Below are 24,755 nucleotides of genomic sequence, written 5' to 3'. Positions count from 1 at the left end.
CATTGTTTCACTCTGGTTATATGTTCAGGTTTTGCTGAGATGAGGTGTGTTTGAGTGAGAAAGATAGGACAGGGGTGCTAAATGATTGTTATCTCTTCTAAACATTTGAGTCACTGAATTATCAAGATACTTGTCCTCCCCTTCAATTTTTCTAGTGATGGAAGTTCAGTGATTTTACTGCCTTCATTTCAGTTGTTGAGAACATGACCTCACATGTCTAAGTGAATGGATATGTGTCCCACAGCAAGTGGGGTTTTCAGAAGTGTTCATTTGCAAACGACTACAGAGATTAAATGGAAGAGAGTCACCTTTTTGAGGGGGCATCTTTGTTGGCATGACCCCGATTGCCCGACAGGGCTCCTCTGAGCTTCTGTGACACGGCCTCTCATCACCATGGAGATCTGCTGATCACAGCTTCTGGGCTGGCTCACTCCTCCCCAGTTGGGCTATTGTCAGTTTTACTGCTAAGCCACTGATTAACAATTAACTCCTTCCTCCAGACCAGTAGCCTCCATTTTCTTTCTCTGCCCCTGGGGCATAAATTGATAAATAAATTCCAATTAGAAACAGAACCCATTTATAGTAAAGTTTGGGAGAGTATTAGTGGGTAAAGTGTGTGTGTGTGTGTGTGTGTGTGTGTGTGTGTGTGTGTGTGATGTTCTTTTCCATGATCCCATGCTGATGCTGATATTGTTCCCCAAATCCTTTCTTAAATAGTATACACGCGCACCTACAATTAATAATCACACTGCTTGAAAGTTGTGTGATCCAGCTCCTGAGGCACCAGAGAGGTGACTCTTAAATGGAACCCTCTTCATCCTCCTTCTCTCTGTGTGTTCCAGGCTGGGGAGGAGCTTCTACCAAAGGATGCCCGGGGGAACTTTATCTTAGATACGGTGGACATCTGTGACACGTGGGTTGTAAGTTCTGTTACAGATACTAAGAAGTACTATGTAGAGACAGCTGGCTGAAGAATCAGAAGTAGCTAACGCAGGCTCTATTCGTTCTCTTACCTCCGTGATCTCCTCTGTAAAATGAGGGAGGTGAACTGAGTGGTGTTTAAGGTCAATTCTAAATTTCACTTTCTGTGACGTCAGTGGAGATTGCTTTGTCTCAAGGATCAGATTCAGGATATGGATTTTGTAATAGTTTCACCAAAACAACAGGAATTGGTATTCTATCCCAAGTCATATAAATGCACTTGGAGAAAGAAGAAGACAGTGCTGTCTGACTGCAGACGGGGAAAGGAGGAGCAGGAAAGCTGCCCTCATCTCATCCCAGATGACTTCCCCACTATTGCAGGAAAGAGAGAGCAACAAAGCCCTCGATTAGATGAAAACCAGATGTGTTCTTTTGGCGTTTAACCATGATATCATTATTAAAAGACTATTGTGTGCATTAGGTCAAAATAGATGCCATTGTGAGGATTTAAAACATCCTAATGTATATTTATTTTCTTAAGCACGCATGAGGTAGCATCAAGGAGATCAATATATATGCATATGTATATATATTTATAACTTTAATTAGAAAATAATGAGTTACAATAATAATAAAAAGAAAAAGAATAATGTATTTAAGTATTAAAACTGCATATGTATATATATTTATAACTTCAATTAGAAAATAATGAGTTTAAATAATAATAAAAAGAATAATGTATTTAAGTATTAAAACTTTTGACCCAGTCAAGTTGTTTTATGCATTAAAAAAGTGGTTTTGCAAGTTTTTTAAAAGTTATATGTAAAATGAGAGAACCACATCACAGTAGAATTTACCAAAGATTTCTTTCTTCCCCAGGCTTTAGAGAAGTGTAAAGATGCTGGCTTAACCAAGTCCATTGGGGTGTCCAACTTTAACCACAAACAGCTGGAGATGATTCTGAACAAGCCAGGGCTCAAATACAAGCCTGTCTGCAACCAGGTGAGCCCATAAGCCCACTGAGATCGTCTTGACTGCCTGTCCTTCACATTCTTCTTCCTTCATTAATATTACTATACTTTTGAGTTTGATATAAACGATGGAGATACTATTATCTGTTACTACAATGGAAAACACCACACAAGAAGCTGACTGGGTGGGGTGGAAGGAGTATGACTTCCGTTACCCAGAAGTGGATTTGAGCCTCTTCTGAAACATCAAAGTGGAGGTGCTGAGTTGGCAGGTGGTAAGAAGGCCTGGAGTTTGGGAAAGTGTTCAGGACTAGAGATACAGACCTTGGTGTCATGGCTTTATGGATGGTGCTTAAATTCCTAGACATGGATTAGCTCTACAGAGTCTACAGAGTGAAAAAGATTAGGACACGGAATTCAACATTTAAGAACCAGGTACAAGAGGCACAGGACACTAAAACATATTTTGTTTAATACTTATAATAAAATAGTACAAGACAGCCACAAGAAGTTGCCAGGTCGGACAGGGGAAAATGAAGAGAGTGTGTGTTGGGATATCCCAAAGAAGAGGAATAAAAAGGTTTAACTGAGGCATGAGGTTTACCTTGTGGAAGCGCCCATCAATCAAGAGAGAGACTGACTAGAGTTATTACCATTAGTGACATAGAGATTACGGTAGACTTAGCAGGAATGGTGACACAGCCGTGAGAAAAGGACCAATTCAGAGGAAGAGTAGAATGTGAGGAGGTAAAAAAAATCACAATTAAAAGAAATAATTTTTAAAAGCACACAATAATGGTAATGCTCAAACATAATTTTTTCAAAGATCTATACTCACTGCCATTGAATCACTATATTGACTCATAGTGACTCTACAGGACAGGGTAGAACTGCCCCCTGTGAATTTCCAAGTCCGTAACTCTCTATGGGAGGAGAAAGGCCCATCTTTCTCCCATAGAGAGACAGGTGCTTTTGATCTGTACACCTTTCAGATTGCAGCCCAAAGCATAGCCACTATGGCACCAAAGCTGCTGCCACCAGGACAGAGCTATACTTCTTTATATTGTCTATTGTAAAAGGGTTTGATAATTATACAAAAAGCTGTTCAAATATTTATACAATTTTTCTTTCTGACTTTACTGTTTGGAATCTATTCATAGGAAATAAATTTATATATGTTTAAAATGATGTACATACCTGTGGATATTTTAAATACAGCTTTAAAAATACTAACTAATTTAACATTTAAATATCTAACAAGAATGATCCAGGTAGCACAGCGTTTGACTGTTAACCAAATATTTAGCAATTTGGACCCACCAGCCACTCCACAGAAGATTCCAGCTGTCTGCTTCCATAAATATTTACATAGGGTTGCTAGGAGCTGGAGTTGATTCGATGGAATTGGGTTGATGGGTTGTAAATGTTTAACAGAAGAGAGGATTTCTGAGGCCAGTTTCTAAAGATAGAGAAAGAATGTCCTAAGAAGTCATGCAAACTTTTCCTCATGCATCATTGGCTAAAACAACACAACACCCCCTTTCCAGTCATGGTAACTGCCTGTCAGCTCAATGGACTGAAAAGTAGGTGAGATGTTGTAAATGCAAATGGCCCTACCAGTCATAATTCCTTATGCATTATAATGCTGGACTCTATCCCTGTGACTACAGTCCCATTTTGGAGGAAGTTCTCTGCTATTTTAATGGGCAGGATTAAGATGGAATTAAATCTTGACCTTAATAGAGATTATGAAACAAGTCACAGCCCTTGTTTCCTTTGGAAATATGGTCTGCTAAAAGACAAAAATCCCATGCACATCCAGGTCATTTCTCTGTGTATAAAAACCATCTCAATCATATCATTGTGTGCTCACCTTCCCAATACGATTGCTGAGGACAATTGGTGGCATAAGCAAGTGTGGTGAAGAAAGCTGATGGTGCCCAGCTATCAAAAGATATAGTGTCTGGCATCTTAAAGTCTTGAGGGTAAACAAGCAGCCATTTAGCACAGAAGCATCAAAGTCCACATGGAAGAAGCACACCAGCCTGTGTGATCATGAGGTGTCAAAGGGATCAGGTATCAAGCATCAAGGAACAAAAATCACATCATCATGAATGAGGGGGAGTGCAAAGTGGGGACCCAAAGGTCATTTGCAGGCAACTGGACATCACCTTACAGAAGGGTCCTGGGGAGGCGACGAACCGGTCAGGGGACAAGTGTAGCAACAATGAAGCATACAACTTTCCTCTAGTTCTTAAATGCTTCCTACCCCCAGCTATGATGATCCCAATTCTACCTTACAAATCCAGCTAGACCGGAGGATGTACACTGGTATAGATGGGAACTGGGAACACAGGGAATACAGGACAGATGAACCCTTCAGGTCCAGTGGTGAGAGGGGTGATACCGAGAGGGTGGAGGGAAGGTGGAGTAGAAAGGGGGAACTGATTACAAGGCTCTACATATAACCTCCTCTCTGGAGGTCAGTTAACAGAAAATGAGTGAAGGGAGACATTGGACAGTGTAAGATATGACAAAATAATAATGACTTGTAAGTTATCAAGATTCATGAGAGGGGGTAGAATTGGGAGGGAAGGGAAAATGAGGAGCCAGGGGCTCAAGTGGAAAGCAGATGTTTTGAGAATGATGATGGCAACAAATGTGCAAATGTGCTTGACACAATGGATGGATGATGGTTTGTGATAAGCATTGTACGAGCCCTCAATAAATGATTTTAATTTTAAAAAATCTCAAACACAGAGAAATCTCAGGAACACCAGAAGAAGATAACATTTGTCTGAAACCAAGACCAGAGTCACCTGATATTGTGGCCTGGAGACTATGGAACAAAACAAAAGAGCCTGGCTGAGACCAGTGGCCAGGGCAAGGAAACCAGGAGACAGAAGAATGAGGCAGCATCAAATTATAGAACTGTGAGACAGAGAGATAGGTAGGTTTCCTGGTTCACAGAAATAGAAGCCAAGGGATCGCACAGACAAGAGGCAGAGGACCAGAAAGAGATTTGTCTGCTGGCTGAGGAGAGGTGATGCTGTGGACCAATGACTCTATCCTTACTGTTTATTGATCCTGCATTGTGGTGGCCTGTTAAGTCCCCTTGGCCTTGCAATATATTATTCATCCCAGCACAGAAATAGAGTGTATGGGAGGAATGGTAGTGTCAGAATAGGGTAAGGCAGTATGGAGTGTGAAGGCATTCCTGACCCTTGCCTTGTGGGAATCAGAAAGCCAGAAAAGGTCAGATAGAATAACTTCTTCTGAGGTTCAGAGGCTGCATAAGGGAACATAGAGTCATTAAACAAAGCCAGAGCTCTTATAGAAAGAAACAATGGCAATCCATAGTGTCTATAAAGTATACTATATTAATAATTTATGAATTTTTAAGATTAAAATTAAGCACAATAAAGTAATATTAATTTTTATATTGTCAGGGTCAGATTCTAAGAAACTTTGAATCTGTGTGTTTGCTATACATAGCATCATGACATTTCTTAGCAATTAAAAAAAGTTTACTATGTAAAAATTTAAAGTATAAATATAAAGAGATGGAATATTATGACCTCCCAATGTATCCAGTGTCAAGGTTAAGCAATAATTATTGCATGCCCAAATAGGTTACATATTTACTATCACAGGATTGTTTTAATATAGACATTTATCTATCATTTTACCTGCAAATGGTTCAATACACTTTCTTAAAATATTATCTTTATGCATGAATACTACCATGCCACCTAAATTTTTAACAATGACTTCTTACTATTATATCATGAAAGTTTATCTAATTACTTCATACTTATTATAGTTGATTTATTAATATAGGGATTTAAATAAAGTCTGTACATTGCAACTGGCTGATATATGCCTTCAATTTCTCCCTTAATCAGTAGATTCAGCCTCTCTCTTACCACCCCCTAGGCAGAAAAGGTCATTTGGTAGGAGTTACAGAGACTTCAGCTAGCAAAGACACATTAAGTAATTCACCATCCTGCAACTAAGTTCTTGCCCTGTGGAGTTCCCGTCCAATAGATAATACCGATTGATCTCCATCCTGTAGTTTGACAAGTTTCCTTAATTTGTATTTCCTGTACATTGACGATTAGATATAAAGACATGATGGTGTGCATGCTGTTGGGAATGTGTGGGTCTTAAAAATTAAGCATTAAAACACAATGGCCTTCCTATTTCTATTGGTACTCAAATTGCCACCACTTAGGTCAGCCGGAGTCTTTTTCAGCAAGCTTCTTTAACATGTCCTCTTTACCTTCGCTTTCTAGAGCCAAAGGGGTTCTCAAGTCAATTTGCAGCTACCCTTCTCAAGCCATCAGTCATTTCTCGTTGAAGACCTCATTTCTTTTAGAGGGAAATCGTATTTGGAGACCACAATCTGTGCATGAGAGCCTTTAATCATTTTTAAACAGTATAATGGACTTTTGAACAACATGAGTTTGACCTGCATTGGTCCACTTAGAATTTAATCCCCTCCCCCCCATCTCTCACTATTACAAGGAGCTCAAGTATTGTGAGGATCAGCTTAAGAGGACATGTGATGCTAACGGTCTCTAGCAGGCCAGTCCATCTCTCCAGGAACTGTTCACTGCCTCCCTCCTAACGAGTTCAACCCGATACTCAACGCACTTGAACGTGCCTCACTCACAACAGCAGAAAGAATCCACCTATAATTGGACCCCATATTTCAAATTGGCTTCATTTAAGAGTCAACGATATTTTAAAAATAAGAAAATTTGAGAGTTGCTGGATCTTGATAGTATGTTAAAAGGTATATGGAGGAAAGGGGGTTTACAAGAGTTAAAATAAGAGTCAATGTAGGAACATAATTTCTGAAAAAATGCTTTGTAAAATTTGCATGGGATGCTTGTCCATGTATTCTGATACTTTTTGGTTTGGGTACCTTACAGGTGGAATGTCATCCTTATTTAAACCAGAGCAAACTGCTGGCGTTCTGCAAGTCCAAGGACATTGTCTTGGTTGCCTATAGTGCCCTTGCATCCCACAGAGACCCGAAATGGTAATGAGAATATTAGAAAATCCATCCATGTCAGTGGCTGCATTGATGATAAAACACTTTTTTTGGTTTTAATTTCTGATTATGTAAAAAATAATTTTAAAAACCTAGGCTCACTGCCATTGAGTCAATACTGACCCATGGAGACCCGCTAGGGCAGGATCGAACTGCCTCTGTGGGTTTCCCAACTATAACTCTGTACAGGAGTAATAAGCTGAGGCTTCCTTCTGACATATGTAAAGAGCAAGCATAAACAAAGCAAGCATCATAGTTTAATGAAATACCAGGTAAGCATTTCTGAGCTTCAACATCAGCATATTCTTTATTCTTGTTTTATACACTGGTACACCTTCACCTACTCTCCTCCCCACTTTGATTATTATTTTTAAAGCCATTTTAAAGTAAAACTTATATCACTTGGAATGCAAAATTGTAATTGTACAATTAGGAAAACTGATATGCCATATAACTCACCCACTTCTCCTACAAAACTTGTTGTACAGAATCATTTCTGTTCCTCCAAAGTTGCTTTCCAGACAATTGCTCCTCACTCTGCTTTTCTGATTTTTTTCATCTTAGATTCATTTTGACGGTGGTGGTGGTTCATATAAATGGAATCATAGACAATATAATCTTTTATGGCTAAATTATTTTGTTTATCTTAATGTCTGTGACATTTATTTATGTTGTGAATATCTAAGGGCATCTCTTTTAATTGCTGTGTAATATTTCATGGTGTGGACATACATACTCTACGTTGTTTATTTATTCATATCCTGGAAACAGTTTAGTTGTTTCAAGCCTGATTAATTATGAAAATCTCTGTGAATATTCATGAATATTTACACACACACACACCCCTGATACCTTGTTCTGCAAAAAACAATGAACTCCATTATTTAGATGATTTGAGAAAAAGGGTGAGTACAGTCCAGATTTTCAGTTCCTAATCTTCTGAATCTAGCTTTGTTGTATTTTACTCCAGGATGGACAGAAATAGCCCAAATCTCTTGGAGGAGCCAATCTTGATTGCCATTGCCAAAGCCCATAATCGAACCCCAGGTCAGGTAGCCTTGCGTTATCACCTGCAGCGGGGTGCGGTGGTTTTGGCCAAGAGTTTCAACGCGAAGAGAATTAAAGAGAACTTCCAGGTAAAAACAAAACTTTCTCTCCAGAGTGAGCACGGGCGCTGTGTGGGAGACTGTCTTGCCCCTCTTTCAGCATGCACCCATGTCCTTCGTCATGCAGGCCCAGGCATCTCTGTGTGTGCTATTGGAGGAGGGTGTGCTTGGGAGGGTGTGAGGAGAGAGCCTTGAACTCACCATCCTAATCTTTATAGCCTCTTGGTCAAGTTTACTTGTTGTGGGACACTGAGCAAATTCCATCTCTGTTTTTAGACTTGTTTTAGGAGTCCTTCCATGCAGTCACTCCTTTAAGAACTCTGATACACTTCCTTCATCTTCTTTCCCACAGACTCCTATTTGTATTTCAAGATCATACTTTTGACTAACGCTCCGGACACCCTAGCATAGTTGCTGACCACCACAGCACTTGGTCTAGTACTGTTAGCCCCCCTGTCCTCAGCGTATTAAACTTACTAGCTTCTATGTCAGTACACTCTCCCGACTTTGCAAACCTGAGACGGCGATGACTCTGGCAGGACCACCTTTTATCACTCACCCCGCCCACCCACACCCTCCCCAGGCCTAGCTCCAGCAGGTAAGACCCTAGAAACGAGCGACTTTACACTCTGGCCAAATGAACAAATCAATGGGTAAAGTTACTTCACAGATCACCCATCTCCTCAGATCAGTTGGTGGTCTTGGACTTATGTCTTTGTGCTGCTAGCAGAATTTTGTAAAATAATGTACCTCGATTCTATTTGATGGTAAAAGCTATCACGAAATTAATATTCTCTTTTTTAAAAGACATTTTGACATAGTATTTTTAATGTATTTGGTTCAAAATTCTGAAACTATAGACTTGGGGTAAGCACAGTCCAGACTTTCAGTCCCAAATCTTCTGAAGTTCAGCTTATGAAGAAGTCTGATTAGCTGTTAGCAAAGTTAGTTATTGTTCAGGACTTGGAACTGGTTTGCTCCTACACATTTTAACAAGAGCTACAGGTGAGACTCGTAGATCTGCAAGCAATTCCTTTTTTTTTAATTAGCAAATAATTCATAGATCATACAATTCAGTAATTCAATCATATTAAAGAGTTGTGCAGTAAACAGCACAATGAATTTTAGAATATTTTCTTCTTTCTTATAGTTATTGTTGTTAGTCCTGCCATTTACCCCCAACCTTTCCTACCATACTCCTAGGTAATTATAATCAAGCTATGCTGACATTATAGATCTACCCATTCTAGATTTCATATATGGAAAAAAAACAAACTCAAGAAACAGTACAACAATGAAAAACTAACAACAATGTCGAAAAAAAACAGAGGAAAGCCTCAAATTAAGGGGAAGTATAAAATATTTAAAAATTGGAACAAATTTTAAAAGGATCAAAGGGAAGATCAAATGATGAGGTGTTACATTTTAAGCTAACTCCATCTGCCAAAATCAACTTTACGATGCTCTCCATCTGATAACGAGGCTGTTCTATCTCTGGACTATGGTCAGAGGCATAATCCTTGTGGGGCTTCTGCAAATGGATTTGGGGCTTCCGTGTCATCCATAGCCTGCTTCAAAACAGATTTTAAGCTCTGATACAGTTCTCACTTCCTGATCTCTGAATCACCAGCTTGGTATGCTTCTTCTCTGTGGACTTAGTTGATGCCTTACTTAGATGGCTGCTTGTTCTGGGACAAGGCTTTCAGACCCCAGGCACTATTCTTTCTGATTTCCTTTGCTATAGCTCTCCTACCTGAAGTCTTTCCATGAGGGCAAATTCCGAGGTAGGGTCATATCATAAGAACTAATTGCTCTTAGATTAAGACCATGGTTAACTGTGAGCCCAAAGTCCATTCATGTATCTATGGTTTACATGTGTACCTGGTTCATTTTAGAGACAGCACTATAATTTTATAGTAAAGAGCATTATATATCATCCTCATGGTCTTAAAGTCTTGTCTTCAAACAAGCAGTCAACAAACAAGGTGTCAGCTAAGTCCACATGGGGAAGCACATTAACCTGTGTGATCCAAGGATTGTCAACAATATAACCCAAATCGGAAGGAGGGACTAGTATCAGAATGTAAATTGTGAACTCCTGGTTTGCTGAAGGCTGTGGGTAAAAGCGGAAGCTCAAGATGCATTTGTAGATCGACACATAGGTTAAGCCCCCTGTGAACTTCCCTCTGACCATAGTCCAGGGATGTGAATATCCCGGTTATCAGAGAGTATTGTGGAGGCGACCATAACAGAATAAAATTTAACATCTGGTTTGATCCCCTTTTTGACATATCTGAAAGTTCTAACAGCAAAATGGGGGGGGGGGTAAATACATGTGAATGAAGCCTCCAGAGAATCCCCTCTGCACATTGTTGAAAGCTGCGAATAGCCAGGCTATCATATGGAAGGCATTGGAAAGTGGATCGTGACAGATATAACTAGGTTAAAATCTTACATCTTATCATTTGATCTTCCCGTTGGTCTATTTTAAAGTTGTTCTATTTTTTTAATATTTTCTGTTTTCACTCCAACTGGAGTTTATCTCTATTTTATTTTGTTATTATTGTCTACTTTTACTCTTTGTTTTGTATTTCTGTATGTTTTGGGGTATATGGAATCCAGGATGGGTGAATCTATAGAGCCAGCAACTGGATCAATGGTTTCATGTGGGTATAGCAATGTAAGTTGGGTAGGGTGGGGGGAATGGGGAAGTAGTAGCAGGAAATAAAAAAGAAAGAAAATGTTCTAAAATTGATTGTGGTGGTGATTGTAAAACACTTCTTGATATTATTGAACTAATTAACTGTAAGATAGTTGGGCTATGTCCCAATAGAACTGTACATATATGAAGAAAGATGAAACTAAAATGAACTAACTAGATAAGTAGTTCACCCCCATAGGGCATAATGGAATTTTATTGATATAATCAGTAGTTTAGCCAGTGCTATAGAATTTTAAACACTGTTGAAAATAGAAATTATACATGAAGTATTGACTTATACAGATTAAAAGCTTAAATGACTAGACAATATTTACACAAACAGTGAGAACTCTGAATAGGGCAAAACTTTCAATAACACTCATTCGCAAAAGCAGACCTGCTATAATAATTCATGTCACACAAAAAGCAAAGAGACGTGAAAATATTAAATATACAGAGTCCTGGGCCACCATACAGTGAGCACCCTCAAAGGAGGAGCCCTAAACCCCAGCCCAAAGACCACCAATTCCCTAACTTTGCCACAGGGCTCATCTGCTTCTTCCCATGAGGGTGTTTCAACCTTAAGTCAACAGAGTATTTCATTCATTTGCTTAAATCTGCTCCAGGTGAGTTCAAGGTCAGTTCATTTAGTGGGGTTTCCAAACAGGATCCTTCTGGTGTGGCCTCTAAAGTGTTTTGTTCATAAATAATTTCACAGGGTCCTTTGTCCATTCCCTTAACAGGCAGGGCAGAAGCCTCTGTTCTGTCCATGTTAGTCCTCCCAAAAGAGAGCAGGACCTCAAATTCTTTGGGGGAAATGAATGAAGATCGATCTGGCTGCTTCAGGCTGACAGCGGGGCAGTGTGCCCTAAGAGTCCACTCTCTTCCTGACCTTATTCTTGATCTCTTTGCCTGCTGGGTAATAATCATCAAACAGATGAGTCTTCTTCAAGGGACGTCATTGTAGCCCGAGAGAGCTTCATAAAGCAATTAGCTGATAGCCACACATAATCATCATCGTTACACACATAATCATCATCGTTACATCATCATCTTCTGAAGCCTGAAGACACAAACTTTACTAGATTGTTAAATAGGAACAGGCCAAAAATTTGTAGTAGAATGACTAGTAACTAGCAAGGAAGTCAAGACACATAACTCTTATAGTTGGCTTATGAAAATGCAAACAAGGATTGTCAAAAAACTTTATCAGGAATCTGAGCCACCACTCAGGATGTAGGGGCTGACATTAAAGTCTGTCAGCAGGTAGGCACTACTACATAGATGGCTCAAACCTTTTCTGACATGCTGACAGGGGCTGCTTGTTAAAATGGTGGGAAGTCAAGGCATATGGCAAGGGAATGCCACCGAGAAAAGGTAAGAGAAGGGCTGAGAATCAATAGAAAGGAAGGTGGTCCTCAATTACCCTTTAAAGACTGCCCTTGTTGGAGAAAAGGAAAACACTGGGCAAATCCATGTGCATCCAAAATTGACAACAATAGGGACGCTTGAGGAGGGTGCCACCTCCAGAGCCCCGGACCACAATGATGAACTAAAGGCGCTGCCATGGCCCCTGCAAACAATTGCCAATTTTCTGCTGGCATAACTGGGAGTTCCAGGCTCCTTCTAACTAGTTCAGAAGCCATTATTAATGAAGTTGGTAAAGTGTAGTTGCTAAACAGTGGAGTTCATGGCCCTTCACCTCAAGGTACTTCCGGACTTTTATTAGTCCAGTCCAGTGCCACTCTCAAGGGACTTCAAGGTTTCCCGAGAGCCATGGAGCCTGGTTTTACAGGAGAAACAAGGATCACATTGCCAGGCTACAACTTTCGCGCCATTCCCGAGGATCCTAGAATTGCTCAAATCATTCTTCTGCCATTTTCTACAAATAAAACTCAAAACCAAATGAGAGGAGATCAAGGTTTTGGATCCACTGGGATAGCGGCATTTTAGGCAGTCCCAATCATTCATCAGTGACCACACTCGCTGGCACAATTCAAAGCATTCCTGTCACGGGAACTGTTGACACTGGAGCAGATTACACATCGTTCACTGCATCGCAGTGAACTCCCCACTGGCCCCTCCAGACAGCCAACATCTCCATTTGGGAGTAGGTCAGCTTCAAGCCCCTCAACAGAGTAATAAGATACTACCTTGTATTGGATCAGAACAAAAATAGGAATGTGTCAGCCTTTCTTATTACCTCTCTCTTCTTCCTAGTGGGGAAGAGATCTGTTACAGTAATAGACATTAATCCTTAATGGTTCACAAATTTTAGGAGGGTCTGCTGTTCAAATGCCTACCCTTAAACTCACCTAGATTTCTGATCATCCGATCTGGCTCAAGCAGTGGCCGCTAAAGGGGGCGAAGGTAAAACAACTTCATCACTTGGTACAACAACAATAAGCATAGGGCATATAGAGCCCTCAACTCGTCCTTTGGACACTCCCATTTTTACTATACATAAAAAAATCTGGAAAGTAGCAACTTGTTCATGATCTCCACACCACCAATGCTGTTATCCCACCAATGGAACCATTACAATCAAGTCTCCCCAGTATAGTCTGTATAGTCACCTTTGGTGTTGCTGAAAAAAGGTATTTGCAATGAAGTGGTTGGTCTTGTAACATTGTATCATGAGAACTCTAGTTTTGTTTCTATCGCCAAGGCCGGATTTTCCAACCAGTGTCCCTTCCTCTTTGTTTCCATTTTTTGTATTCCAATTGCCAATCATTATCAATGCATCTTGATAGCATGTTTGATCAATTTCAGACTGAAGATGTTGATAGTATTCTTCAATATCTCTGCTACCAGCCTGTGGTTGGTGCATAAATTTAAATAATTATTGTATTGATTGGCTTTCCCTGAAGGCAGATACATATAGTCCTATCACAGACACCACGATATTTAAAGCTAGATCTGGAAATGTCCTTTTTGACTATAAATGCAACGCCATTCCTCTTGATTGTTTTGCTCTCAGGAGAGTTAGCTATATGATTTCCTGATTCAAAATGCCCAAAGCCAGGTCATTTCAACTTACCAATGAGTAGAATGTAGGTTTGTATGCATTCAATCTCATTTTTTTTGCAACTTTGAACTTTCCTACGTTCATACTTTAAACATTCCACGTCTGATTATCCATTTATGTTTGCAATTGCTTCTTCTCATTTTCAGTTGTGCATCACCAGCAAATGAAAGCTCTGAAGGCTTTACTTCAACAAGCTCTACTCCATCTTTGTCGTTATGGTTGACGCTGCTTTGAGAAGGCGGCTCTTCCTCAGTCCTGTGTTGAGTCCTTTCTGACCCGAGGGACTCATCTGGCACTATCTACAACTATGTTCTGCTTCTTGTCATGGAGCTTTCAGCATCTGAAGATGTTGCATTTCTGTCCGTACGATTTCCTGTGACTAGTTCATCAGCGAACCGACTGCTGGTTCCTTCTTTGCAGTTTGTTCTTAGTCTGGAAGCTCTGCTGAAAGCTGTTCCCGATGGGTGACCCCGCTGGGGTGTGAACCACTGGTGACACAGCTTCCAGCATCAGAAGAGTGCACAGGCCATAACAGTAAAACAAACTGACAAGACAATGGGTGGAGAAAATCATAGGCCCGTTAGTGAAACAAATGTATGAACATGTGAAGTTACTTTTTTCTCTCAGCAGTCTTCATCTAGGACTATACACTTTTGTGTAGGCACCGTTTCTGTCTTTCTAACTCTTCTCCCTAAACTCAGTGCCCTTCAATTGACCCCAGGGCACAACGGACATCCTTTGGGAACCCACAGGGTGCTCTCTTTTAATGTTCTTTTAGTTTAGGGAGCAAAAAAGAAGCCAGAAGGGACAAGATCGGGTGTGTAAGGGGGACGGGATGGAGGCCTCTCAATGGAACTCTTATAGGAAAGTCCTTGCTGCCCTGAAAGGGCAGCAAGCACAATGTTGTGAAAGAAATTCCCTGCTGACACTTTGTCTGCCCCTTCTCTGGATATAGTTTCCCTTCTCTGAACTTAACTGGCCCAGCAGATCCCTTTGGAGGCTTCTCTTTTGATTGGATCTTTCTGTGTCTGTCTGTATGTATGTCTGTCTGTCTGTCGTCGGTCGGTTGGTCTTTGGCACCTTAAGAACACTAAGACAGCGTCTTACTGAGAGAACTTGTCTGCAGTCATCTACTGATCTCAGAAACTATTTAACACATTTTGTTTGAAATAAACCTTAGCATGTATGAGCTAGAATCTGAATAGCAATACTTTTAGAGTAACCTTTTCATTGGTGAGATATAGGCAGATACAAAATTATGAATGTGGACAATTTTATTTGTAAATTTGCAGTTCCTATTTAATTTGGGGACATTATGGACTGCTTACTTGTTAATTTGCCTCCTTTCTTAAAGCTTTTTAAAAACTGTGAATTGGATGAAGTTTTACAGAACAAATACGTTTTCCATTCAACAATTCACACATTTTATTCCACATCATTGATTGGAATCCCCATAATAAAATATCATTGATATCACTTCCTCTCTGTTTCCTGTTTCCATCCCTCCTTCTTTCCTAACTTTCCTGCCTCCTGAATTTGTGTCCTTGGACAAATGCTTTCTTTGTTTAGTCTCAAATGGTTAATTATTCTAAGGTGTGCATATCTCCCTGGTTCAACCTACAGACGTGTCTATTGTTTGGTCAAAACTTGAGCCATGGGGTGAGCTCAGTTCCAGGCCTACGGGATGACTAAGGGTCAAAGTCTTGGGGGTTCCTGAAGTTCCTCCCCTTCTATCCAGGATTTTCTAACTAGTGATCCTTTTCAGAGTGGTCAGTAGTGGTATCAGGGTCTAAAGTTTGTGTGGTTTAGTCATCTAAACTGTTTCCATGTATCTTTGACTTTCTTCACTCTTCTTTGCACCTACTCCAGTCACTACTCACCAAAGTAGGACTTAGAAAATTATTTTTGTGGTGTATCTCAATTGATATTTGTCTCCTGAGACTATAGTCCGGAGCTCCCAGGCCCAGCAAGTCATTCTCTCACAGTGTTTGGTTACAGCTAAGAAGCCATCATAACTTTTGTTTGGGCTGGGTCTGGACCATGCAGCCACCTCCCCCGGCTCTCCCAAAAGATAGCCTGCTGGACTGTGCAACCTCTTCCCCCGCATCCCCTAACCCCGCCGCCTCTCAAGGCCAGAGCTGGACTGTGCAGTCCCTGCCTCCAGCATTCCAAGGAGCTTATCTCTCACAGACCACATCCTGACTCAGACCCTGCAACTGCAGCACCAGAAGGCCTTCCTTCCTCTTATCAGAACATACGTCCTTGGCTCAAGCCCTACATATGTCCCACTGCCTCACTGCCAGGTGCAACTTCCCTGACCTAACTCGTTGGGTCTCAGAACCCGCCTGGGGGGCCTCAAGATGCTCCTGTCCCTTTCTCTGCTCTCCCTTCCCTCCCGGGAGTTCTTTCCCTGCCTCAATAAAATCTTTCTCAACTTCACATTCCTGGCTAAATTCTGTCCCTGTTCCATGCCTCCATCTCCAACCTCTCAATTTTGCTCTCTGGATACTGAAAAATCAAACTCACTGCCATTGAGTCCATTATGACTCATAGAGACCCTATGTGGGAGAGAGTCGAACTTCCACTGTGGGATTCCAAGACTGTATATCTTTATGGGAATAGAAAACTTCATCTTTCGTCCACAGGGCGCCTGACGGTGTTCAACTGCTGATCTTGCCATGCACAGCCCAATGCAGTACACCACTAGGGCTCCTGCCCCTCTGTAAGCTTTACTATAATCATGACTATCTTTACAGCATAGGTAAATACATATGTAGAAATAGCTTCTGTGAAAATTATATATATATTCATGAGTATAATCCCATTCTCTTTCCTGTGCCTGCTCAGCTTATCTATCCACTTGCACATTGTTGTTATTGCTCTTCTTGCAGGATTGCAAACGAAATGGTATTTACCTCGGTTGTCTTTAGCACTTACACTCCTGTTAGTGTGCCCTCACTTTGAAACAACTGAACGAATGGCTACTCAAGGTTGTCATCACAATCGCCTTCTCTGGCTGCACATATAGCTTTTAAATAATTGAAAAGGCTTCAAGTTTTTCTTTCACTAAAATAAGGCTACATAAGAACTGCATGTATCTGTTCTAACTTACCTACAGACTTTTAAAGACCCAGAAATTAATCTTTTTTCTAATGGGAATTAGCTGGCCAAACAAGTTCAGACTTACGGGAGGAGAAATATTTTCCAACAAAGCTACTGCAATAGATAAAACATTCCAAATGTAAGACTTATATCACTAGCTTAAAATTTAAGGAAACAAGGTCACAACAAGAACTGAGTGTAAGGAAGTCAGTGTGATGAGCAAATGGTGTGTATGAAGTCCTGGTGTAGGGCATGTTGTGCCTGGATGTTAATGGTTTCTCAAGAGGACTCGTTTTGCTTCCACCCCTCCCCCCATTTCACCAGGGACTTTTATGGAAAAGTTGTCCTGCATTCCAATGTTCCTTAAGTTCAAAGCCCAATCTAATGACCAATGGGGAAAGAGAGAAAGAGAGAGAGAGAGAGAAATCCTCACTGTCATCAAGTTGATTCCGACTCAGATGACCCTATAAGACAGGATAGGACTGTCCCGATGGGTTTTCTGAGACTAACTCTTTAGAGAATTATAAAGCCTCATCTTTCCCCAACAGAGTGGCTGGTGGTTTTGAACTCCTGAATTTTCAGATTGCAGCCCAACACACCATCAGACTGATAAGGAAAGCAAAACCTCACCAGTTTGTTCAAGTCAACCTCCAAGCAAAACCCATCGTTCTCAAGTCAATTCTGACTCACAGTGACCTCAGATTGCTTAAATATTGTCTAGTTGTCCCTTTGTTTGAAAATAAATTTTTCTTCCATCTCAAGAAACGTACCAAAATATGGGATTACTGAGTGGTATGCCTTTCTTTGGTAAAGTAGGACAGAGCAGGAGAGGGAGTTGTAAAGAAAAGTTAGAACTCAGACTTCTCACGTCTGAGAATCCAGGGAAGCCAGTGGTCTGGAAAATGCTTCTGTGAATGCCATCTTTGCCTCAGTCCCTCTAGAACAGTGGTTCTCAACCTTCCTAATGCTGCAACCCTTTGATCCAGCTCCTCGTGTGGTGGTGACCCCCAACCAGAAAATCAATTTCATTGCTACTTCATCACTGTAATTTTGCTACTGTTATGAATCAGGCGACCCCTGTGAAAGGATCGTTGACCCCCCCAAAAGGGGTCATGACCCGGTTGAGAACCCCTGCTCTAGAAAGTTTCATGTTCCCTCCTGGGTATTCATGCATTACTTTGAAGCCATGTGCCTTGGGAGACGGCCTTAGGAACAAGTTTAAGACAGTCTCTTTTTTCCTTTCAGGTTTTTGACTTTCAACTGACTCCAGAGGACATGAAAGCAATCGATGGCCTCAACAGAAATTTACGATATGCTAAATTAGAATTGTAAGTGACTAGTTATTTTCCATTGTAAACAGGTTAGTAAAGAAACTCAAAATCATAACTCACTGCCAGAGTCAAGTTTGACTCATAGAGACTCAGAGGACAGAGTAGAACGCGCTTGTGGGTTTCTGAGACTGTAAATCTTTTTTTTTTAAATCATTTTATTAGGGGCTCATACAACTCTTATGACAATCCATACATATATCCATTGTGTCCAGCACATTCGTATCGTCATTCTTAAAACACCTGCTTTCTACTTGAGCCCTTGGCATCTGCTCCTCATTTTGCCCCTCCCTCCCTGCTTCCCCTCCCCCCTGAACTCTTGATAATTTATAAATTATTGTTATTTTGCCATATCTCACACCATCCAATGTCTCCCTCACCCACTTCTCTGCTTTCCGTCCCCCGAGGAGGAGGTTATATGTAGACCTTGTCATCTGTTCCCCCTTGCTCCCTCACATTCCCTCCACCCTGTGATATCACCACTCTCACCACTGATCTTGAGGGGTACATCTGTCCTGGATTCCCTGTATTTCCAGTTATTATCTGTGCCAGTGTATATCCTCTGGTCCAGCTGGATATGTAAGGTAGAATTGGGGTGATGTTAGGGGGGGAGTAAGCATTTAAGAACTAGAGGAAAATTGTATATTCCATCATTACTACACTTCACTCTGACTGGCTCATCACCTTCTGTAAAGGGATATCCAATTTCTCCCAGATGTGCCCTGGGTCCCCACTCTGCACTAACCCTCATTCACAATGCTGATTTTTTTCGGTCTTTGATACCTGATTCCTTCGACACCTTGTCATCTCACAGGCAGGTGTGCTTCTTGCATGCAGGCTTTGATGTTTCTCAGTTAGATGGCCCCTTGATTATCTTCCAGCCTATAGGACCCCAGATTCTATATATTTTGACAGCTGGGCACTATCAGCTTTCTTCACCACTTTTGCTTATGCACCCTCTTTGTCCTCAGCGATTGAGTCGGGACAGGCTGGTATACTTCTTTCATGATGGTTTTGTTGTCTCTCAGCTAGATGGCTGCTTGTTTATCTCCAGTCTTTAAGGCTTCAGGTGCTATATCTTTTGGTAGCTGGGCACCCTCAGCTTTCTTCATCCCATTTTCTTGTGCACCCATTGTCTTCAGCGACTTCAGGTGCTATAACTTTGTAGCCAGGCACCATCATCTTTCTTCACCACATTTGCTTGTGCACCCATTGTCTTCAGAGATCATGCTAGGCAGGTGAGCATCTCAGACTGCCGAATTTTTAGAACAAAGTGTTCTCGTGTTGAGGGAGTACTTGTGGATGGGCCCACTGTCCATCTGTTTTCTTAATACTCAATCTATAAATATATGTAAATAGATCTATTTCCCCCTCATCGTATATAAATATATTTACATCTTTATATGCCTGTATATAAATCTCTATCACTACCCTTTGCCTGCTAGTACTTTCCTCTATTTCTTTGTACTTTCCTCTTATCCCACTATCATGTTCTACCTTCATTTGGGTTTTAGGAATTACTCTTGATTACATTGCTCTTGATCCAGCCCTGCCAGACCTCCCACACCCTCCTTGCACTGATTTTGGTTCACTTGTTTTTCCCTTGTCCCTGGACTTGTTAACCCACTTCCTTTCCCCTACTTCCCCTACTCCCATGTGCCCCCTGGAACAGTCATCCCATTGTTCTCTCTTCTGGCTTGTTTATTCAGCCTAACCCTTCCAGGTAGACACGCTATGTGACATTACAAGACTGAATACAATGAAGCAACAACATAAAGTAAAACAATAGCTACAACAACAACACACAGACAAATGCATGAATAGTCCAGGGTCTGTTTGTTGTCCTTCACGGTGCTTTCCAGTCAAGTCTGATGGGGTGCCATATCCTGGCACCGCCTCCATTCTTGGGGACTTCATTGCTCTGCTCTGCTGCATGTCCTCAGAGGGTGGCTTCAGTAAGATGAGTTCATGGGGTGAAGTGGGGAATCCTGCCATGTGTCTCTAGTGTTGTCCCCAATGATGCTATGGGTCAATGAGGAACGCTGTGTCCTGTGGTGGCGCCGACCCTATGGTCATCTCTGTGCATTGCTGTTCTGAGCAGGAACATTGTCCTCAGGGCTTGGTGAGACGAGACTGTAAATCTTTACGGGGGTAAAAAGCCTCCTTTGTTGTCCTCGGTGGCTACTAGCTTTGAATTGCTGACCTTGAGGTTAGCGACCCAAAGCATAACCACAGGTCTGATGTGGAGCACTGAAGTAAAATAGGAGATTCCTTATATATCTTCAACCAGAGGTTTCCTACAGGGCTCAGCCTCTGACTAATAGAATTTTAAATGGGACTCAGGGCCAAATGCTATGCACAATCGCCAACATTCATGTCCTTGTGAGTTCTCTTCTTCATGTCCAAACGACCTGTGCCTGCTGTACTTCTGCTGATGGCCAATTTGCCAACTAGTCACAGAAGGCACAGTGCCTACAGTCCACAATATTTTAGGGCTACATGGAAATGGTTTATTTATAATTCAAATCGGAAGACAAATTGAATCTAATAGTAATAAATATGTTATAATTGTGAAGTTTGGGGCCCACACTGTCATCCACAGGGAACTAGCAAGATCTAAACCCAAGTAGTTTGTTGGGTTCAGAGACAAGCCATGCTCATGCACGCATGCACACAGCAGCAGAGTTAAGCTAGGGTTTTATTAAAGCACAGACTCAAAAGAAATGAAGTCGGTCCTTCATTGAGGTGAGAAGCACACCTTAAGCATGGACAAGAAATGCTTCACTTGGGAGGCAGAGCGGCACCCCTCATGAACTGAGGAGGGAGGTGGTCTAGGGGAGCACTTCTAGTTTTTAAATGTCGCTTTCAATGGAGAGGGCATTGCCACTCTGTAGATGGTCAAGCAACTTTCCAGAAAGTTGCTCAATTTGTGCTTGTGTCTCAGACATCATTTCTTTCCATTTTATCTGGGCTGCAACTCTGGGTCAGCAAGTTTCACAATCATCTTATTGTCCAGCCTTGTGTTAGGATATCCACCAGAGCCTGGCCACAAGGTTAATGTGTTTACTAAACTAGATCTCACAGAATGCTGTGCTCATAACTTGTTCTCACAGGGCCCTTTGTTCATTCTCTTAACAGACAGTGCAGAAGCTCTTGTTCTGTCCCTAATAAAATGAATATATACTTGTTTACATGTATCTTCAAACCAAGTATTCATAAAAGTTAATTTTAGGTATTTTTATGGAGAGGACCATAAAAGGCAATTGTGTCTGGGATCCATGAAAGTCATATGCAATCCTGTTTCTGATTCTGCCTTAAGTGTCCAGTGGCATTTCTATTTAATGGGCGCATTCTCCTCCCTAAATATCACCTAGTTCTTCCAAATTTATTTCTTCTTGGGCCTCACTTCCTGCTCAAACTTCCCATTTCCTCCAAACTTCCTTGGTGCATCATTTCACCAAGCAGAATTGTAAGAGTCTAGTAAAATTAAGCAAATTTATAAGGTTAGCAACTGAACCACATAATATTCCTCTGGTTCCTTGAGGCGACCTCACCCCCCACTATGATGACTCCAGTCCTGCCTTTCAGTTCGGGCTAGACCGGAGCATGTACACTGGTACAGCTAAGAGCCCATGACACATGGATTACAGGTCAACAAAGCCCCTCAGGATTAGAAATGGGAGTAGCAATACCAGGAGGAAAGGGGGAAAGATGGAAGAGGAAGGGTGAAAGGGGGAACCAATTGCAATGATAGACACATAATCACACACACGCACACACACACACACACACACACACACACACACACACCAGGGGGATGAACAACAGAAACCATGGTGGAAGAATGGAAACACCGGTCAGTGTAGGATATGAAAATAACAATTTGTAATTCATCAAGGGGTGACAAGAGTGGGAAGAGGGAGGGAGGGGAAGAAGAGGAGCTAATACCATGGGCTCAAATAGAAAGTAAATGTTTAGAAAATAGTGATGGCAACATATGTACAAATATGCTTATTATAATTGATGTGTGGATTGTTATAAGAACTGTAAGAGCCCCAATAAAATGAGCTTTAAAAAATGGTTAGTGAATAATGTGTATCCAGTGAAATGTACCAAATACGAATTACTGGCATTTCTCTGGTTGTTTCTGTTCTTTTACGCCAGTGTTGTCTGGTCTATCAGGAAGCTGGCCTTAGAGAAGGCTGCCCCTTCCTGACTTTGGCTTAGTCACAATAATGGCATTCCATTTGTTTAATTACTATAGAAGCTCAGCATCTAAAGTTAAGAAAGCTAATAAGGTAAAATATCATTTTAGCTATAGGATGAAAGATTGAATCACATAATTAATATTGCAAAATATTCTCTTCCTGTGGTGAAAACATTACCCCAATTCTCGGGGGAAAATGATTATATAAAAGAGAAAAAAATGGGAAGAAATGTTTCTGTATCCAAAAGAATTTGCATGCGAGTCGATGGCCTCATTTAGTGTGGCTAAGAATGCCTAGTCTACTCTATAGCTCTATGGCAATAGGAAAGTTCCTGGAACAAAGAATTGCTCGGAATGTGTTACTCAAAGACTGAATTGAAAGAGACAAATTAGAGCAAGGAAAAAGGAAACATGGGAGAGAAGAAAGGTAGCACTAAGTAATTACTGAATAGTACATATGCTTATGAATTATCCATAAGAACACATTAGCTACCTATTTAAGGAATGGTTATTTAGAGATGCAGCTTTTCTCTTAAATAGACCAGAGTTTATTTAGTGGGGAAACCCTGGATAATTGAAGGAATTCAGGCCATCTCTGTTGAATGAACTAGTGGGAAAGTGCGGCATGATCCTTGTTGTCATCATTCCCATCGTCTGAGGGCAAAGCACACCTGGCGAATTGGGTGACCAAAACATGTGACCCACAGGTCTATACCTTCTTATTATTTATATAAAGCATATCAGAGGATCATTAAAGAAACCAGGCTTACTAGTTGTATAGAAACTTCTGAAACCCCCAATACTATGGCTCTTACTCTCCCTTCAAGTGTGGAAGTGAACTCATACCCCTGTTAGAATAAACAACTACTTAAGATCAAAGGGTATCGTTTACCCAAGTTCAGAGTTCATAGAGTGAGATGAGAAGCAGGAATGGAAACAAGAAACACGGGGAGGAAATGGGATAGGTGTTGGTACATTGAGGGTATTTCAGTGTGTGAGTTGAAACAAAATGCATGTACAGTGTTGAATGCAAAATGGATGAAGTGCTCTGTAAATCTTCACCTACTTCACAATGAGAAGTAAAAAAAATCACATTACTTTGCTGTTTATGTACATGGAACTGAGAGAATTGGGCATATTTGTGAGTTTACACATGGACAGGATCTTGCACTTACACATCAGAGAAACAGAAGTAGGAATTTGGTTATCAAGTTTTTAATCTCTCCTGACTGTTCATTCAGAGAAACCATGCTTTGAGAACATGAAAACAGAATTAAATTATCCTCTTTATTTCTTTTTTAGTGCTGCCGATCATCCTTACTATCCATATTCTGAAGAATATTGACCACAAACTATCAACTACTATTGACATGGTTCCTCCCAGAATCCCCTGCTTGTGCTGGGTGAGGAGAGAAGTTTCCAGACTGCATGAGGTGATTGGAAAGCAGTATATGTAGTGTCAGGATGCTTTGATGTCACTCCTTTTATTTGATGAATGAATAAAGACTTCAAAATAAAGGCACTTATCCTCTGTTCAAATCATACATGCCACTTATAGATTACTAGGAAAGTCAAGAGATAGGATTTATGCTTTTAATTGATCCAATCAAATGGAAAAATAAAAGAATTTAAATAATCTATTTCTGCTTCAAAATTATGTTCATTCCTCACTTATTAACATAGTTAGGTTCCAAAGATCAGGTCGTTATGTGAAAATTAAAGTTATGTAAAAATCGAGGATGACCTCAGCAGATCAATAAAAGGAGGATGAATCTATCATTGACTAACTCACAAATTACATCATTACTTAACTACCAAACCACTAAGAATCATGACCTAGCCAAGTTAACATATAACTTCAACCATCAACTGCCAGCATTATTCTTGCCTCACAACGCGGTGGCCGTAATGGCAAGCATACACCATTAATGCACAAAATAAGAGGAGAGCAGATTTTTTTTAACTGTCATTTTCTATGCAAAATGTCTCCTAAAGAAAATCGTGAGTGAGGAATTGATGTACTTACCATTTGGTGCATTTCCATCCTGGAATTACAAGTGCTTATAAATATACACATAAAAGAACTCTAGCCAAAAGAAAATCCCGCCCACAGGTAACTGGACTTAGTCATTCCCACCGCAGGGGGCACATGGCTGCCTTCCTAGCACGGATTGTATTTGAAGCCATTGTATCTAGTCATTCATTAATTTAGCTGCCCTTACCATGTACTCACGTTAGTGAGCCATCTAGCACAACTCTAGCCAGAGAGGAAGTGTACTGCAGGTGTCATGGATGGTTTCTCACACTTCAAGAAGAAATATATACATTTTAC

General features: G+C 40.9%; 1 protein-coding gene across 1 annotated transcript in view; it reads left to right on the top strand.

Moving 5' to 3' along the window:
- The window catches only part of LOC142451271 (aldo-keto reductase family 1 member C15-like), a 29,174-nt gene extending 5,406 nt beyond the window's left edge, over positions 1-23,768 (top strand). Inside the window, exons 4-9 of the mRNA XM_075553164.1 lie at positions 843-920; positions 1,801-1,923; positions 6,830-6,939; positions 7,922-8,087; positions 18,134-18,216; positions 23,726-23,768. Of these exons, the coding sequence (XP_075409279.1) occupies positions 843-920; positions 1,801-1,923; positions 6,830-6,939; positions 7,922-8,087; positions 18,134-18,216; positions 23,726-23,768 (603 nt within the window). The remainder of the gene's footprint in view (positions 1-842; positions 921-1,800; positions 1,924-6,829; positions 6,940-7,921; positions 8,088-18,133; positions 18,217-23,725) is intronic.
- The last annotated feature ends 987 nt before the right edge of the window (positions 23,769-24,755 follow it).

This window comes from Tenrec ecaudatus, chromosome 6, assembly GCF_050624435.1.
Source record: "Tenrec ecaudatus isolate mTenEca1 chromosome 6, mTenEca1.hap1, whole genome shotgun sequence".
Lineage (NCBI taxonomy): Eukaryota > Metazoa > Chordata > Mammalia > Afrosoricida > Tenrecidae > Tenrec > Tenrec ecaudatus.
The sequence above is the reverse complement of the archived record's forward strand: the minus strand, read 5'-3'. Positions and strand labels throughout refer to the sequence as shown.